This window comes from Bos javanicus, chromosome 4 (assembly GCF_032452875.1).
Source record: "Bos javanicus breed banteng chromosome 4, ARS-OSU_banteng_1.0, whole genome shotgun sequence".
Lineage (NCBI taxonomy): Eukaryota > Metazoa > Chordata > Mammalia > Artiodactyla > Bovidae > Bos > Bos javanicus.
Window position 1 is genome coordinate 86,013,979 of NC_083871.1, and position 19,829 is coordinate 86,033,807.

The 19,829-nt window shown below is 36.7% G+C and overlaps 1 protein-coding gene across 2 annotated transcripts in view; it reads left to right on the plus strand.

Annotated features, from left to right (window-relative positions):
* The window catches only part of ING3 (inhibitor of growth family member 3), a 28,409-nt gene that overhangs the window by 2,367 nt on the left and 6,213 nt on the right, over nucleotides 1-19,829 (plus strand). The window contains exons 3-10 of one of the 2 annotated variants that reach the window (XM_061414528.1): nucleotides 786-886; nucleotides 2,751-2,816; nucleotides 13,110-13,206; nucleotides 15,114-15,185; nucleotides 15,938-16,057; nucleotides 16,317-16,474; nucleotides 16,941-17,134; nucleotides 18,878-19,070. In XM_061414528.1, coding sequence (XP_061270512.1) covers nucleotides 786-886; nucleotides 2,751-2,816; nucleotides 13,110-13,206; nucleotides 15,114-15,185; nucleotides 15,938-16,057; nucleotides 16,317-16,474; nucleotides 16,941-17,134; nucleotides 18,878-19,070 — 1,001 coding nt within the window. Of the gene's footprint in view, nucleotides 1-785; nucleotides 887-2,750; nucleotides 2,817-3,370; nucleotides 6,867-13,109; nucleotides 13,207-15,113; nucleotides 15,186-15,937; nucleotides 16,058-16,316; nucleotides 16,475-16,940; nucleotides 17,135-18,877; nucleotides 19,071-19,829 lie in introns of those variants that run through there. The other variant, XM_061414530.1, reaches the window with a different exon arrangement.

Below are 19,829 nucleotides of genomic sequence, written 5' to 3' on the forward strand. Positions count from 1 at the left end.
GCAACAAAATCCCTTTACTTTTTTCTCTTTTAGCATAGAAATGACTGTTCTTAGCACACATTTCAGAAAAAAACTTACTTCAGATAAATAATATTGTATATGTGGTGCTTAATGGTATATAACAAAAGGTTAAAACATTTTTATCACATTTTCTTATTGAAAGAAAAGTGAGGATTATCTAGTAGTGCTTTCAATAAGAAATTGTGTTTGGGCACATCTGCCTGACTTAATACCATTAGTTTGTGACCCCAAGCCTGTACTAGCCAACAACTATGGGATGGAATCTATATTTGGTGACTGCTTTGACTATCAGAAACAGTTTTGAAGTAACAAAAATAAATTTTCACTAGGGGAAAATTATAACTTTTACTAAGGTAATTAGTAAATTATATATATATTACACTTATATTTATAAAGTACACTTATTAGAGTATATATTTACAGTATATTTATATTAGAGTATAATATATATTTATTATTGCATAAAGTATATTTATATTATTACAACATGACATATTTAAATTACAGACCAAGTAAAAGAATGTATGTGATCAGATATTTTACAAAATAAATTGTCAGTAGGGAAAGTTATAATTTTTCTTTACTAAGATAATTAAGATATATTTATTAATTTTATTAGAACGTGACATATTTAAGTTACAGACCAAGTAAAAGAGTGTATGTAGTCAGATATTTTCACATCACATCTTTCTTCACATCAAAGCATGTATATTCAGTGTATGAGTTTGGTCATCTAAATATGAAATGTTTTTATTATGTCCTAGATGCAATGGATCAGCTAGAACAAAGAGTCAGTGAATTCTTCATGAATGCAAAGAAAAATAAGCCAGAGTGGCGAGAAGAACAAATGGCATCCATCAAAAAGGTGTGTTCAACACTCTGGATGATTTATCTGTAAATTCTGGAACTCTTCGAGGAAGATAGGGGATTCCCAGGAGTCACAATGGTAAAGAATCCACCTGCCAGGAGACCTAAGAGACTCGGATTTCATCCCTGGGTCAGGAAGATCCCCTGCAATAGGAAATGGCAACCTGCTCCAGTATTCTAGCCTGAAAAATTTCATGGACGGAGGAGCCTGGCAGGCTACAGTCCATGGGGTCACAAAAGACTGAACACGACTTTCAGCAGTTGAAAATTGGACATGACTGAGCAACTGAGCACAGCACAGCTGAGGAAGATATTTTAATATTAAATAGTTTGGGGGATATCAAAATGAGGAAAAGTTATCAATAGCTCTTTAGAATTTTAAAATGATGTACAAAATTAAAAATGATTCATTACATTTTAGAGCTTCAGGTGTAGGAACTTTTAAACATTGAAGCATTTTGGTAATTTAGATCTATTGGGTCGGCCAAAAAGCTCATTCAGCGCATAAAATGTTATGGAAAAACTCGAATGACATTTTTGACCAACTCAATATAGTATCTTCCAATTTGGGCAACAGACTGGGATGAAAATTAGCAATCTTGAAGCATATTTCATATATTGCTAAGTACCTACGTTGGCGGAATCACAGGAGAACAGAATCCTGACAAGTTTTGTAGTACTTAGAGCTCCCTTCCAGATTAGAATGAGTAGCAGCTCTCCCCTCAAGGTTTGCTTTAAAGATACGATCTAGTTAATTTGGGGACATATTGGAAGAACGATCTACAAGCCCTGGATTTACTCATGACTGCAGTTTGACTTTGTGATGTGGGACATGTCCTTTAATATCTCTGAGTAATAATGGCTCTCTTACCCTTAACCTTCATAGAATTGTTCAAGAATCAACTGAGAAAGAAATTTGGAAACTACTGGTGTTATTTATTTTACCACGTGGAGGGAATATTACTCTGTTAGGAACAAAAACTTGAGAATCTTTTATAGAATTAACCCTGACTTGCAGGATACCTGGAGGCCCAAGTGTGTGTGAGTATAGACATCACACATATACATCTTAAGTCATTCATCATCCCTTTTTCCTACTAGGTTTTTGGTGTAGCACAGCTTGGATATACCCTAAAAACTCTTGACACTTCATGGAAATTCATAGAATTTAAGAAAAAATAGTTTGCTTTATACTGGGGAGAATTGATACCTAACTTAAAATGAGAGTTATAGAACAACTGCATAATGGATGTGCGGGTCAGAAGCCTTTCAGTAGTTGTTTGTAATAAGTTTTAAAAATGGAGAACGTAAATACTCTTTACAAATTAGATGAATCCTAAATAACATTTATTTTTAAAGAAAAATAATTACTCTTTGGCTCACATAATTTTTACTAGTATAGCTAGACTTGGATGGTGTTTATTTGTTATCTCTTTTCTCTTCCTTTAATCCTTGGTTGTTGTCTAAAATTTCTAATACTATCTCATCCCCACCCTATCCCTAACTGTATTTTTTATGGCTCTGTATAATGTGTGTTCCTGAGTGCTTAGTCACTTAGTCATGTCTGACTCTTTGCAACCCCATGGACTGTAGTCCACCAGGTTCCTCTGTCCATGGGATTCTCCAGGCAAGAATACTGGAGTAGATAACCATTCTCTTTTCCAGGGGATCGTCCCAACACAAGGATTGAACCTGGGTCTCCCTCATTGCAGGTTGATTCTTTACCATCTGAGCCACCAGGGAAGCCCTGTAATGACTGACAGTGATAACAAGCCATGATAATGAAAATGCAGTTATAGGTCCTGGATACACAGATTTTTAAATTATTAATTTGTTCCTGAAACATGAATGTTTTTATTCAGGATTACTATAAAGCTTTGGAAGATGCAGACGAGAAGGTTCAGTTGGCAAACCAGATATATGACTTGGTAAGTAAAAATTAATAGCCATAAGTATTTGAATTATGGATTATGTTTTAAATGATGTTGACTTAAATGTAATAGGAAGGACAGACTAAACTGAATTACTGCTCTTTTGATTGCATTTAACTTCAGAGTTCACTGTCCACTTTTTGGTTTCTTTGTGGAAGAGAGAGAGTCCACAGTCAGTAAGTTAAAAACCTTACATTTAGCCATATCTACGTCACTGTAAGATTGTAGCTGATGTTAGGGTTTTTTGGTATTAAAATAGATGTTTAACTTTATTTTACTAATTTTTATCTTCTTAAGGTAGTGTGTTTACTTGTCTGATAAATCATCTTGAGATTGTTTCTGTGGCAGAACACACCTAAGGGGATTGTGCTGACAGTTCTTCGTAGTCTGATTAAAATGAAAAAGGGACTTATTTGAATCTCTTAATAGATAGTACTCAGCTGTCTATTAAGTGATATTCAGTAGATAGTACTCCAGCAACTGGCACATGTGGCAAAACTGGGAAATACAAGATTAAATAAACTTAAAATTGTTTTTCTTTTTTTTAACAGTAGCAGCAGCACTTCTTAACGATTGAAATCACTAAGAAGATAGATATATGCAATATTTCTCAGGCTGTTATAGTCTTTTTTTTTTTTTTTTTAATGTATAGCATCTCCCAAAGTTTATGTTTTAGGAAATACTCTTTTTTTGGTTCTGCCTCAAAGCAAGTTAAAGCTGGAGACAAATGCTTCCTTTTGATTTGCTTTAGCATATTGATTCATATCTTATTTTTGTCTTGTCTGGGTACAGTTTTTTTATTGAACGGGTACACGTTAATATAGGTGTCATTGGTGAGCAAGACACAGATAAAAGGTGCATATCCCGTACGCTATGCATTGTGAGTGCTATACTAAACTAGAAAATATATGTTGTGTAAAACCACAGAAATGGCTAATTGCTTTGATATAGTGAAAATATTTTAATGGCTATAACGACCTAGGCTCTTTTGTTCGTACAGTTACTCTAAAAACAGTTTCATAAAAGACACTGCCTAAAGACGGGTAGAGTGGGCTGGTGGCTTGATTTATGGTGGAATAAACCCAAATAAAGTTCTTAATTGTTTTGGTCTTGAATTAAGTCTATAAACATAGAGAAAGACATTATATTTGAATACAAGGCTAATTTGTTTGGTATCATTCTTCCTCACATATAGTGACTAGTTGTCAATCTTTATTTAAAAACTACCTGCTTTTTAAACCATGTAGCTCTTTGATTCTAATCTTTCATTTCTATTTTATTTTACTACTTTTACACCTTTATTAAAAGTATTTCATGCATTTAGAAAAAGAATATATAACAAACATATGCTTTTTAAATGGGTGTATGTATCCGTCTCTTGTTTACAAACCACACTGTTCATCGACTCTGTACTTGGTGTACTGGAGTTTTATGTAGGTACAGTGGAGGAATGAAGAGTAAATGTTATAAATGCTCCTGACCTCAAGTTACCTAGTTGGGAAGATGCCCACAGTAAAATGGAGAGCCTGTTACAGAAACATATTAACAAATAAAGATGAATACATTTGGATATTAAAGGGATCTGGTAAAGATTGAACTAAATCAAGCAGAGTTACTGTTGGCTTCTTAGAGGTATGAGATGAGTTTTGAACAGAATTTATTTAGAGCCTCAGGCACCTGGATTCAGCATAGTATTGAGGGGAAAGCATTTCACTAAGAGGTCATGGAAAAACATAGAGTGAAAATAAAAATTAGGAGTTTTATGAGGGAGACGGATTATTTAGGCTAGAGATTGAAGTAATAAAAAATGATGTAACAAAGTGAATGCAATGTAATGAATGGGTTACAAACCAAGGACCCATAATGGACTCATGCAAATGTGAATTCAGCCACTTCACTGACAGCAGGAATTTGGAAAATTGATATAATCCTGGAACTTCAGTTTCCTTATCTGTAAAATCACAGAATTGATCTGTGCCTTCCAGTGCTCTCTGGGTCTCTTTCTCTCTTTCAACAGAGAGAGATAGAAATAGACAAATATAGGTACATCTGTATACATATATACACATATCTACATCTGTCTCTGTATCTCTTACCTGTCTGTATCTCTTATCTGTCTACACACACACACCCACACCCACCCACCTCATAGTTTGGCAGATAGTAGATCCTCACTCTTTAATAAACTCACTTCATCTCATTTCTCTAACAAGTTTTCTACTTTCCTGAAGCCACTGCATCCCTTTGAGCTCTGCCAAATTAAACCTGTTTTTTTTCCCCCCATTCCCTCATGATTTATTTCTAAGACTGCCTTTTGCTTTTTCTCTACTCTTTCCTGTCTCTGTCCCATCCTTTCCCTCCCCTTTCCTTTCTTTTACTCTCCCCCCGCCCTCCGCTTTCTCCTTATGTCTCATTAAATACTCATTCCATGTGACCATGATATCCTTATTATATAATCCATCCTTCTTGAGATTTTATGTTAATTCATCATCCTCCCACCCTCATGGCCTTTCTCAGTCTCCTTGGGTATCGCTCAGAGTGGTTGGTGTTTGAAAGGGTTCTGTCCTTGACCTTTATTGCTTGTTACTCTGTTCTCTTGGTTCTCTTGTAGAGGTAATTTCCTCTCATCTTCATCCCCAGCTCCAGAGGCCGATGAGACCAAACGCCACACGGTAAAGCGTTGTTCTGTCAAATGCCAGTTTTCCTCTCGTTCCCACTCCCCACTCACCACCCAAGCTGAGAAACATGTTTCCATTACTTTTCCACGTGAACACTTAGCTTTAGCAATTATACCATAATTATTCTTCAAGTTCAGACTTCTCCTCTGAGTATATTCATCTTTATCTGAGAATTGCTAGGCCCTGGAAGTCATCGTGTTAACTCTTAGCTTCTTGTTTTACTTCTCTAACATCATTTCTCATGAATAAATAATTGTTAAAATGTTAAAAATCAATTATGCACCCTCATTAAATTCCTATCGCATTTAACATGTGGAAGGTTAGAGTGCTCTGTGCTGCAGAGGTGAGTGGACAGGATATAGTGTAAGTGTCAAAATACAATAATTTTTATTTACAGATCTTCTACCAAATAAACAGTGATACTTCTGTCTGTACAGTTCTACATAGTGGGAGAGTATAACTTTCACTCATTCAGCAAATATTCATAGATATCCAGATATGAGTGGTCACTGGTGCAAAATGGGCAGTAATGATATAGCTGGACAGTGAATAGGGCAAACTATTAAATAAAGATTATTGGAGACTTTGCTAAGGGCTATGAAGGAAATAAACATTGTGGAAAGAGGGGGAAAGAGTGAATAACCAGTGGAGGCTATGAAGAGTCTGCTTATCAGAATAAGCATAGTCCTAAGGAGGTGACCTCTGAGGTAGTTCTTGGAAGGTGAGAAAGAGCCAGCTATGTGACAAGCTTAAGGAAGAACATTTCAAGCAGATGATGGACCAAGTGCAGTGTTTTAGGTGGGTCCTCCCTGATTAAACCGGGAGAGAGGCCAGTGTGGTTGGTGTGTCATGAAGAAGAAGAGAGGTATGAGAGGGACATGCGAACCCAACACTTGCAGGGCTTGAAAGCCAGTGCAGCAGTGTTCTTAGTTTCAGAGCAGTGGGAGGCCAGTGAAGGATTTTAAACTGAGGCATGGAATACACTTTAGAGAAGACTGTATGTATGGCTTTGCCTAAGCATATTACTATGACAGTGTAAAGTAAGCAGGTATTATTTTTACAGCTTTTAAGATACAGCATCTGAGTATAATTAATTGTGTTTGATTCTGCCTCTCAGTGTTTTCTATAGCACAGTATTTAATTGTATTCTTCGTTATTAAAATAGCTTATTTACTTTTAAAACTGGTAGTAAATTTTTTTTATTTCTGTGACCAGCACCGTACTACTTCATTTATTAAGGGAAAACAAGAGACCACATAAATATCCACAAATGAAGAAATTTTGAAATTAGACGTTTATTGAAACAAACGAATACTTTAAGTAGGCTTAGTGGAATTTGACTAACAGACTGAAAAAAAAAAAACAAAAACCTATCTTATTAAAATAATTTCCTTCTAGAATCCTGATACTCATAGTCATTAAACACTTTTTTGTGTTCCTCAGCCAGATGTCACTGTCATAAAGCCATATTAGATTACAATACCTAATAAAGGTGATTTATATATACTGTGATAAAGCTTGAGCTTTTTGTGAATGCCTGAATGGTTTTAGCAGCCTCTTACATTGCTAAATACCCTTGAACTTGCTCCTTTTTTATATCCTGGTTTATTCCTCAGATGATTATATTTCAGGCCCACATCTTACCTATAAATTTGAGAATTCCTCATCTGATACTCTAATTAAGGAAATATATTATGTGAGCTTGACCTTTTGATTTGTCTCCTATCCTTATTGTGTTTTAGGAGAATGATTAGATGTAGTTTATGTGCTAAGGCCTAAGTATTTGATTCACCCTAAAGGTAGATCAAATTTTTATCCAGTTTAAATATAATTCAGAATGTGAAGAATCATTTTCATGATAGATCATCAGAGAAATAATTTGCCATCATTCCTTTCTTCTGCAGTTTACCCTCCTTATTCGCTGTTACTCCATCTCTTCATGAATAGAAATTTATCGCTTATTGCCATGGTTTTTAACTTAGAATATTGTAGACTGAGTGCTCATTGGGAAAGGGCAACTCAACATCTAACTTTCACAATTTGTCAGTGTTGGAAGCCATAAAATCATGGGAAAACTTTTAAGAAGCTATATTTAGTTCAGTTTGAGTCCATCAGGTAACACATTTTGAAATTTGAATATTGGAAAACTGGGAGAGACAAGAGAGAAAGGCTAAAGGATTACAGCTCTATGCAAAAATAATTAAAGGCTGAGGATTTATTTGTTTTATTCAGAGGCGAAGTGTGACTTAAATGTTTTTGTGATTTTAAATATGTTGAAAAATAATCTTGACAGAATTCCCTTTGTCTCTGGAAAGCTCAGAAGGATAGTACATTTAAAGTGGTTATGCTTTGGGGTTGTAAGATATGATTTAGGGTTGTAGAATAAGGAAACGTCTGTGGCTGGCATTTATTGACATTAACTGGGGGACAAATCAATAATTAGGCTTTGTGGTCAGCCTTGTGTTAGAAACCTATAGTTAATGGAAAGTTTCTCAATTGGCTCAGTACCCTGTTTACTACTATAAATCAATCTTAGCCATCTTATAGGGTCAGGTGGAGGGATGGAATAACTTAGATTCTTGATTTACCTTATACCTGTGGGGCTGTTATGGTGATCAGCTAGGATTGTGGGGTTGACCACAATGTTTGTTTGGATTTTTCCAAACGGTGATATAGGAAAACCTGAAACGAACTTTTTGACCAACCCAATAGATAGTAATAGCTTTCAGACATGTTCAGCTCAGCTCTTGCTATGACTGTTTAATACTGTTTTAAATATTCTGGTGCTTTATAGCTAAAGTTAAATCTTGTGATCTGCTTCCTTTCCAGCTTCAAATTTGATTTAGTACAGTAATGGTGAATTGAATAAAAAGAATTCTCATTGTCTGATAGTTGCTTATAATAGTAATCAGTTCGTAATCTTTTTTAATCTACCAGGAGGTAGGACTGATTGGAACCTATCTTACAAAACTCCCCACCACGGTGTGATTGAGGCTTTTCTGTCTTTGTTTATTTTAATCATGAATTTGGTTTTTTGAGTTATTAATTCTTTGGGTCCCATTGCTTTTTCTGAGGTATCTAATACTGGGAATTCCATTGTTATTTCCATATTTTCAAGTATCAGTTCAGTTCAGTTCATTTGCTCAGTCGTGTCCAACTCTTTGTGACCCCATGAATCACAGACGCCAGGCCTCCCTGTCCATCACCAACTCCCAGAGTTCACTCAAACTCATGTTCATTGAGTCGGTGATGCCATCCAGCCATCTCATTCTCTGTCGTCCCCTTCTCCTCCTGCCCTCAATGCCTCCCAGCATCAGAGTCTTTTCCAACGAGTCAATCCTTCGCATGAGGTGGCCAAAGTACTGAAGTTTCAGCTTTAGCATCATTCCTTCCAAAGAAATCCCAGAGCTGATCTCCTTCAGAATGGACTGGTTGGATCTCCTTGCAGTCCAAGGGACTCTCAAGAGTCTTCTCCAACACCACAGTTCAAAAGCATCAATTCTTCGGTGCTCAGCCTTCTTCACAGTCCAACTCTCACATCTATACATGACCACAGGAAAAACCATAGCCTTGACTAGACGGACCTTAGTTGGCAAAGTAATGTCTCTGCTTTTGAATATGTTATCTAGGTTGGTCATAACTTTTCTTCCAAGGAGTAAGCGTCTTTTAATTTCATGGCTGCAGTCACCATCTGCAGTGATTTTGGAGCCCCCAAAAATTAAGTCTGACACTGTTTCCACTGTTTCCCCATCTATTTCCCATGAAGTGATGGGACCACATGCCATGATCTTCGTTTTCTGAATGTTGAGCTTTAAGCCAACTTTTTCACTGTCCTCTTTCACTCTCATCAAGAGGCTTTTGAGTTCCTCTTCACTTTCTGCCATAAGGGTGGTGTCATCTGCATATCTGAGATTATTGATATTTCTCCCGGCAATCTTGATTCCAACTTGTGCTTCTTCCAGTCCAGCGTTTCTCATGATGTACTCTGCATAGAAGTTAAATAAGCAGAGTGACAATATACAGCCTTGACGTACTCCTTTTCCTATTTGGAACCAGTCTGTTGTTCCATGTCCAATATAATAAACGTTATTAGTACTGTCTTTAATATAATTAAGTGGCTCTTAAATGCAGAGATGGAATGGGTTAGGGAGGTATGTGTTAGGGAGGTATTCTTCATTTCACCCCAACCCCTCCCTCCCAACTGAAATTCTAACACTTGTCTTCTGTACTGTCTACACCTATGCAGGCATCACCTCTTTATACCATCTACATCTGTGACAAAAATGCTTTTTTGTTTTTGTGTCTCTATACATTCTTTAGTTCCTTATTACTCCTTCTTTCCATCTATTTGAAGACAGTCCATTATTCACTAACTTATTCATAGCTCCTTTATGCTTACAAGACCCCAATATTATGTTTTCTCTTTATGTGTGACTTCTGACCCTTTGTTTTCTTTTTGTTACGTCTAGGAGACTATTTGTTTATACTGTTATGTTAAAAATCTTGTATAAATCTTGATTTGTTAGTTAAGTGTTAATTCCTGTGAAGGCAGGGATTCTCTCATTCTTCAGGTATTGTCCATTTACCCAGCGCCATGCAACTAAAAAGCCTCTTGATTAAAATGAAAGAGGAGAGTGAAAAAGCTGGCTTAAAGCTCAACATTCAGAAAACGAAGATCATGGCATCTGGTCCCATCACTTCATGGGAAATAGATGGGGAAACAGTGGAAACAGTGTCAGACTTTATTTTTGGGGCTCCAAAATCACTGCAGATGGTGATTGCAGCCATGAAATTAAAACACTCTTACTCCTTGGAAGAAAAGTTATGACCAACCTAGATAGCATATTAAAGAGCAGAGACATTACTTTGCCAACAAAGGTCCATCTAGTCAAGGCTATGGTTTTTCCAGTGGTCATGTATGGATGTGAGAGTTGGACTGTGAAGAAAACCGAGTGCCAAAGAATTGATGCTTTTGAACTGTGGTGTTGGAGAAGACTCTTGAGAGTCCCTTGGACTGCAAGGAGATGCAACCAGTCCATTCTAAAGGAGATGGGTCCTGGGTGTTCTTTGGAATGAATGATGCTAAAGCTGAAACTCCAGTACTTTGGCCACCTCATGCGAAGAGTTGACTCATTGGAAAAGACTGATGCTGGGAGGGATTGAGGGCAGGAGGAGAAGGGGACGACAGAGGATGAGATGGCTGGATGGCATCACCGACTCGATGGACATGAGTTTGAGTGAACTCCGGGAGTTGGTGATGGACAGGGAGGCCTGGCATGCTGCAGTTCATGGGGTTGCAAAGAGTCGGGCATGACTGAGTGACTGAACTGAACGGAACTGATGCACACAGTAGGAACTCAGTATTTATTAGTAATATAGTTGTAGGTAAGAAAGGTGGTGGAGTATTTTCATTGCATTAAGTAGACTTGGAATTTAAGCATGAGTATTTTTTCTGATTTCCCTTGAGATTAAATTTTGACAATGTAAGAGATATTCTTGAATAAGAGGTCTGTGTTCATACTTTATTATTGAAAGGCAGTTCCATTAAAGGATGCTCAGTTACCTGCAGGTTCTTTGAATAGGAGCGTGTGTCTACAATATAGATGTGACCCTGCTGCTGCTGCTAAGTCGCTTCAGTCGTGTCCAACTCTGTGCGACCCCATAGAAGGCAGCCCACCAGGCTCCCCCGTCCCTGGGATTCTCCAGGCAAGAACATGAGTGGGTTGCCATTTCCTTCTCCAATGCATGAAAGTGAAAAGTGAAAGTGAAGTCGCTCAATCGTGTCCAACTCTAAGCGACCCCATGGACTGCAGCCTACCAGGGTCTTCCATCCATGGGATTTTCCAGGCAAGAGTACTGGAGTGGGATGCCATTGCCTTTTCCGAGCCTATAGGATTTTAAATATTGTAGAGCTTTTACAAAGCTCTGAAAAATAACACGTGTGTGAAGCTGGAAGGAGAATTGGGCTTATGAATTAATTGAAAAGTCACAAACCAACATCTCAATGATTGCTGTTTATATATAAAATATAAATAATAATACAATATTTTTATGTTTTTTCAATTTGAATTATATTACTTTCAGTTAAGATATTGGCTCCTGCATGTGGAAATTCAGAAGGCAATGTTAGGTATAAACAGTGAAGCACAATTTGTTACAAACAGATCAGAGTTAAGTCTTGTTTCTGTAATGCATTAGCTATTGAATTTGCAGGTGTTGCTTAACCTTTCTGAGCCTAGTTTCTTCACTTATGAAATGGAGACAGTACTAGCCTACCTCAAGAGGTTTGAGCAAGGACTAGAAAACATAGTCCTTTTAATGCACCAAACACATTTCCTGGCCTCTAACACCCACAGATTGTCTTTTGGTACTCTTCTTCCCTACCCCCTCACTTACATACACATTATTTCATTGACAGTCTTACTTAATTTTTTGCCTTCTGATGTATGGGAGACATTTTGATATTTGTAAGAAAGTTACTCTTAATTATGACAGTGATTAAGAGGGACATTAGAATTTGAAAAAAGGTATTGCTAATAATATGACATGAATATTTTTCAAGACTTTGTTTTTTTTTTTGGTTTGACTTCAAAGCAGTAAATTTGAAAAAGTATTGAGATATTTAATATTGCTGCTGCTGCTAAGTCACTTCAGTCGTGTCCAACTCTGTGCGTCCCCATGGACTGCAGCCTACCAGGCTTCTCTGTCCCTGGGATTCTCCAGGCAAGAACACTGGAGTGGGTTGCCATTTCCTTCTCTAATGCATGAAAATGGAAAGTGAAAGTGAAGTCGCTCAGTCGTGTCCAGCTCTTAGTGACCCCATGGACTGCAGCCTACCAGGCTCCTCCATCCATGGGATTTTCCAGGCAACAGTACTGGAGTGGGGTGCCATTGCCTTCTCCATATTTAATATTAAGCTTAAAAAAATAAATGAAGACTTGTTGTTAGTTTGAGGTATTATAAAATTTTCAGAAGTCAGTCCAAACATCTCTAGGTGAATGAGAATATACAATTTTGCCACCTTAACCAAGTGCGACAGTATTTCAAGAAAACCATTTTGACCAAGCTTTTTGTGGAATGGAACTTTCTGGCTAAAAGCCCTTTTTGTTTCAACTCTTTACATAAATGTTTACAAGTATAATGGTATGCTTTCCTGCCTTAGAGAAATGTATGTGTAAAGTATAGGAGGCTCTTTGTTTGTAGACTGAGGATCTTTCATTCCTTACTGTAAGTAACAGTTACTATGGTCTGGCAGTGTGGATGGTCTTGTTATAAGGAGGAGATTAGGCTGAAAGTAATCCCAAGGCATATATGAAAAGTTTCCTATGCCACCCACCCCTCATCTTTGCTTATGTTTCATAGCCTACTTCCTCCAAACATTTTCTGACAAATTGCAATTCTGGTTTCTTAAAATGTATTCAAGGAGACTTGGGAGATATTTAGCCTAGCAACCTCATTTTATAGAATAAAAACCTATAGTGTAGGTTAATTGACTTGCTCAAGGATCCAGAGCAGATGCACTAAAAGAAGCAAAATTTAGGTTTCCTCATTAAACTGACACTTTAATAGTGTCCCAAATTGTGGTGGTTATCTTTGATCTTCTTTGAAACAGGTAGATCGACACTTGAGAAAGCTGGATCAGGAACTGGCTAAATTTAAAATGGAGCTGGAAGCTGATAATGCTGGGATTACAGAGATACTAGAGAGGCGTAAGTAAAATTTACAATTTTCCATCACCATTGGGCAATACATGTGCACATCACCGAGGAGACACTGGTTCTGCAGAGACTTCTCAGATCCTGCTTCTAGGTGGATGGTGGCACCTGGGTGGGATCACTTGGTCCCCAGCAGTTGGACTGTTTGGGTTGTGGATACTTGGAGAAATTATATATCATCCACTCGCTCTGTATGACGATAACATATTAAGTCATTTTCTTTTTTTAATAATGTACATATGCCAGTAAGATGAATGGTAGGAACAAAGATTTAAAGAAATGCAAGCATCTTAGAAACAAGTCAATCATCTGGCATTACATGGTTTGTTTAGGCACTTATGTGTTGAGGAAAATGGTTATTTTTTGTTAAGAACTTCCTTAAAGCTTTCCCTCAATTGTGCTACTGAGAAAGATTTTAATGAGTTCTTCAGCATCTCCTCTTTTTCTCAAAGAAGTCTTTCCTAAACTTCTCTTCTCAGTAAGAAGCCATTTTCATGTTTCTCTGCAATGCATGTGCACGTCACCGAGGAGACACTGGTTCCGTAGACACTTCTCAGATCCTGCTCCTTGGTGGACAGAGGCACCTGGTGGGATCATTTGGTCCCCAGCAGTTGGACTGTTTGGACTTGATCTCCTGCTATAATTTACTCTTATCATTCCTAGGGTTTAACTCAGGAGATTTCCCCAAAATGGAGACATGAGCTCTGTTTCTTGAACGAATTTAGCTCTTCAGCCTAAATAGACAGTGTCCATAAAAGCAGATGGTGCCATGGTAAGCCCTGAGTAGGCACTCACTAAATGTTAGTTGAATCAAGTCAGTATTATGGCCGATTTCTAATATAATTTAACTAAAGGTTCAGGCATCTTTTTTCTTGGTACATATCAGTAGCAAGAACATATACCTGTTTCTACACATGGATGAAAGGTTTCTTTAGAGTGTTAGGTTACATATATCTCTATTCATATACTCTCTACAGGTCAGCTAGGGCACAACCACACATGAATCCTTGGTACAATAGTTGCATTTTTGTGTTCAAAAATAGGTCCATCACTTTAGATGATTATCTAATTTATTTGTGATACTTCATTCCAAGGGAATCCTATCTGAGGATGATAAGTATCTTGAGACAAAATAAAATGTTTTGTTTTCTTGAAATGCTGATAATAGCTGTGAGTAGCAGTAAATCCATGCCTATTCAATACCTCAGGGAGGTTAATGAAGCATCCTCTGTAAGGACACAAGCATATGAAAGTCATCAGATCAAGTTATGAAAACTGCTCCACCCTGTGCCCTGCCATAATTTCATCTCAAGGGACCAAGATAAACTGAGGACATTCTTTAAAAGTATTTTAAAACTTGGAGGTAGAGATCTATGCATCACTTTTCACAAGCAAAATCCCTAACTTCCCTTAGAAGTCTTTATATTCACATATCATTTTAATGATCAAAGAATTTTCTTTCCTATAGTAATGTCCCATCACCTGATACTTTAGGATCTCCCATTAAAAGGTCTTCAACTCGGTTAACACTAGGTTGAGTTTTTCAGGTCTCATCAGTAATGAAATTATAACATCCAATTCATCCACTTATGTGGTACCAAATGTGGTGAATTCCTTAGCCAGACATTAGCATGCCTTGACCCATTTTGTACTTAAAGGTGAATATTAAAAAATGGATTACTTACTGTTTAGAAAGAGGATAAGATTGGCGCAGGGTAAAATAGGCAGTGATGACCCTCTATTGTGTTTGACTAAAATGGTACAGGCATAGACATCAGAGCTTGCTGGTCCTCTGCTGGTTAAGGGTCCACAGTCCTGTAGCTGATTGATGTGTAAAGTTCTCTGGTGACATCTCATGGCAGTGTATCTCTGTGCTTATCTCTCTTTTTTTGGTTTTTTAGGATCTCTGGAATTAGACACTCCTTCACAGCCAGTGAACAATCACCATGCTCACTCACATACTCCAGTGGAGAGTAAGTTTGATTTAGGAGAGCTAAAATCTTAAAAACAATTAAAAATTCATTGTATCATCTATATATTCTCTTTCATTAGCTCTGCACAACCGATTGAGAAACAGATATCCTCCTGTTTCTTTTATCTTGTGAGATACAGTTTTTCATTGCAACTACTGGCAGATTTATCTTCTTCATTTGGGAAGAGCATATTTGATTTGGGAACAGGTAGTCTGTTTTCCCTGGCATTCTCAAAGGAAGAATGTGTGGTAATAACAGCAGGGTATACTCTCTAGATACAAATAACCTGTTTCTCTCTAGGGAGTGTTCTTTTTCATCCTTTCTCAAGTGCTTAGCCTACTGTTGGCATATAATAAAGTCTCAAATGGTTGAGTTAGTGAGTAAATGAATGGTTTAGTCAGATGCTAGCTGACTAGATTGACTGTATTGATGCCTTTTTTTGACAAATCAATTTGATATGAAAAGTTGATTGAAAAATATTTTAAATTGTAGGTAATGTTTAAAAAAAAAAAATCTCTCATGTTATATATGAAACCAGTATGCATCATGGCTTACTTCGCTGCTTTGCTACTGAAGTTTTTTAAATGTCTGAGCAGTCAGCTGTTAATACGACATGTGGCACAAAGAGTTCTATTTCTCTTGTCTTCTCAGAAAACATAATGTTGTTTTGGTTTATAATCAGATGAATGTATTATGCCTTGCCCATAGTTCTCTAAAATTTAAAAACACATGAATTCTTTATTTATATTCAGAAAGGAAATATAACCCAACCTCTCACCATACGACAACAGATCATTTACCTGAAAAGAAGTTTAAATCTGAAGCTCTTTTATCTACCCTAACATCAGATGCCTCTAAGGAAAATACTCTAGGTAAGTTTATTATCTTAAATGTGATTGTTTTCTTTTTTGGTTTTTATTAAAATAAAGGGGAATGACAGCATTTAAGGTTAATTATACAGATTCTTTACCTGGTTAGAGTCTACCGTAAGAAGAAGAAAAAAAAAAAGAAAATTTGTGACATGAAATTTTTAATTTAGTCATTGTATCTGTGCTGAGAAATAATATACTTTAAGCTCACTGACATTTTGTTCTGTCTAACCATTTTCATTCCTTCTTTAATTCTACACAGGTTGTCGAAATAATAATTCCACGGCGGCTTCCAACAACGCTTACAATGTGAATTCCTCCCAACCTCTGGCATCCTATAATATTGGCTCCTTATCTTCAGGAACTGGTGCGGGGGCAATTACCATGGCAGCAGCCCAAGCAGTTCAAGCTACAGCTCAGGTAAAAAAGAAAAGGTTTAGAAATGGAATGTTAAGTTTTGTCTGAATCCTTGGCAGACTCTAGCAGAAATAACTTGATGTGAACAAAAAGAGTTTTCTTGCATTGTATAGTTTCATTTTTAATCCTAGTTTTATGATAGCTAATGTTTAAAGCTGGGACAATACTTTATTCTTTCTTCCCGTTCCAGGGCTTTCTCTGTAGCCTTGGAACTTAGGTTGCCTTGAGTTTGTTCATTTCTGTGCTGGCTATCATCTATATTCCGAATTAAGTTACCCATCCTGTAGTTACCTCGTAACTGGGTAAAAACTGATCGTAAATCTTTATGTAAAATATCTTAAATTACAATGATGAACATAATGGTTTAAAACAAAATAATATTAGATAAGCCAAAATAATGCTGTAAATAGACAAAAGAAAATGTGCATATTTATATGTATTAATAATATCAATGACTGCCTTTTTTAAGATGAAAGAGGGACGAAGGACATCAAGTTTAAAGGCCAGTTATGAAGCATTTAAGAATAATGACTTTCAGCTGGGAAAAGAGTTTTCCATGCCCCGGGAAACAGCTGGCTATTCATCATCATCTGCGCTCATGACTACATTAACACAGAACGCCAGCTCATCAACAGCCGACTCAAGGAGTGGGAGAAAGAGCAAGTAAGTTTTATTGTTATAGTAGCTCATACCTTTACTGAGTGTGCAGACTACCTAGCATCCAGCTGGGCTTCCGTGTAGTAAACAGAGGCAGCTTCCCAAATGGCTCAGTGGTAAAGAATCCACCTGCCAAACAGGAGACTTGGGTTCAATCCCTGGGTCGGGAGGAAGATCCTCTGGAGTCATAAATGGCAGCCCACTCCAGTATTCTTGCCGGGGAAATCCCATGGACAGAGGAGCTTGGCAGAATATAGCCGCTGGAGTCACAAAGAGTAAGGCACGACTCAGCACACAGACACACACACACATGCATGTATTTATATAATGGGTCAGGGTGAACTCTGGGGAGGTGGGAAGACATGACATTTACTTCACAATGACTTACCTAGAAAGAGGTAAAGTCCTTAAAAAGTTCTAAGAAACCTTGATTTTTCTAAAGTCTTGAATTGGGGTTATTAATAGATGACCTCTCATTGCTTTCTTTTGTTCATTAAGATAAACCATTAATGAAACCTTTTCTAACTTATAACCCCTTGTTCTGCCATGTGTTTTCTGGTCTTCATTTTAATTAAGAACAAATTGTCTTAGTCCTTGATATTATGTCTCCTAAATTGAAATTATGAAAATATCCCTAGATTTTGTAGATACGAGTCTTAGGATGATTGTATGAACGCATACATGTGAAAGGGGCTTTGCAGGTGGCGCTAGTGGTAAAGAACCTGCCTGCCGGTGGAAGAGACATGAGAGACGTGGGTTCAATCCCTGGTTCCAGAAGACCCCCTGGAGGAGGGCATGGCAGTCCACTCCAGTGTTCTTGCCTGGAGAATCCCATGGACAGAGGAGCCTGATGGGCTACAGTCCATAGGATCATAAAGAATGAGACATGACTGAAGCGACTTAGCACACATATGAAAACTTAATAGCATTTGGCACCATCTTTCCAAAGTACCTGCATGTGTTAGGTGTTCATACATAATGAGAGTTCAGTTGCTAGTCCAAAAGAATTATATCATAATTGTATCAGTTTATTTTTAAATATATTTTCTGTCAGTAAATGTTATATTTTCTGTGTTCCTGTGCTTCCTGTGGATGAATCTCTAAAAGAATGATCAATGTAGAGTTACCACAAAAGTGCTAAATATCTAAAAATTCATTTAGTGACCCAAATTTATTATAACTGCTGATGATAAAGTTTCATATTTTTAAAATTTGTTAGCATATGTATAATGGTAAATTTCTTGTGGATTTTAACACACTCTGCTTCATGTTCTACATAGGTGAGTATTCCCATATCAGATGATGGTTATCATTTTCATCAAATGCTTCCATGTATTTGTATTTTTGATTCTAATCAAGAGTATTCAGTTTGCTTAAAAATACAAAGAATGTCTGTACGGAAGCCATAACTAATACTAATTCTTAAAAGGATGGCCTACTCTTTAAACAGCGGTAAGAAGTAACAGATTAAAAGTTTATTCTAAAAACTTTGAAATATTTTAAAAGAATTTCCTTTGAATATTTTTGTTTTCCAGAAAACAAAATCTGAAACAAAAATAAGCTATTATGAAAAATGTTGCTCTTTTTGCTCTAAACACTTGTGCTTTTACATCCATTTATCAGATGGCTTGAGTGTTAAAGAGTATTTTGTATATTTACTGTTATTTCATTTCATGCCATTAATTAGAAGTTACTCTCAATTAAGTTATTCTGGATGCTGAGCAAATAAAACTGATACTGCTTTTTCAGAAACAACAACAAGTCTTCAAGCCAACAGTCATCATCTTCTTCCTCCTCTTCTTCCTTGTCATCATGTTCTTCATCATCAACTGTTGTACAGGAAATTTCCCAACAAGCAACAGTGGTACCAGAATCTGATTCCAACAGTCAGGTTGATTGGACTTATGACCCCAATGAACCACGATACTGCATTTGTAATCAGGTAAGAGTCTGATGTGTCTATAGAAGCATAATCTGAATAAAATAGGAAAAGAGCTGTTTCATTTTTTTAGTGTTCTTTTTACTCCAGTAAAATACCTTTGGTTTTTTATTATATCCTCTTCCTGCTTCTGATAAAAAGACATGTTCATGATGACTGCAAAACCGTCTCAAGAAGACCATTGTAAACTGTCTTCTGGGATGCTTGGTGGAAATGATGAATGAGATTTCTATGAATACTGTGTCACACTCTCTCTGATCCCTCTCATTTTGTGCTCTTCGGAGTGCTAAGATTTTCTGTCAGAGTATAGAGCCACTTAATATATTGCACAGTGGAATTCTTTGCTGCATATCTAGAAATAGATAAATACCAAAAAAGGAAAGCCAGGGAAATCCTTATGTCTTTAATTATAGGTAGGTTGTTCCACTTTATGAGGAAATAAATAAGGCTGAATATTAAAATCTTTAAAATACATTTAACTACTATGTTAGAGACCCATCTTCTTGTCCTTGTGCGTTGGTATCCACATACTCTCCAGCTAGTGATGAAAAGCAAAAAGAAAAATGAGAAATGACATGTAATAAACAGATAATTTAGAAGTTTCAGTAAAATAGACTACTGACTGCAAAAATATATATGACCGAACATGACCCAAGAAAAAGTAAAAAAAAAAAACTTTATGTTGATAACCAAGAAAGAAACTTAAAATCTTTATTAAAGGAGCCACTCAAAAAATTGACTCTTTTGTCAAGGTAGTTTATA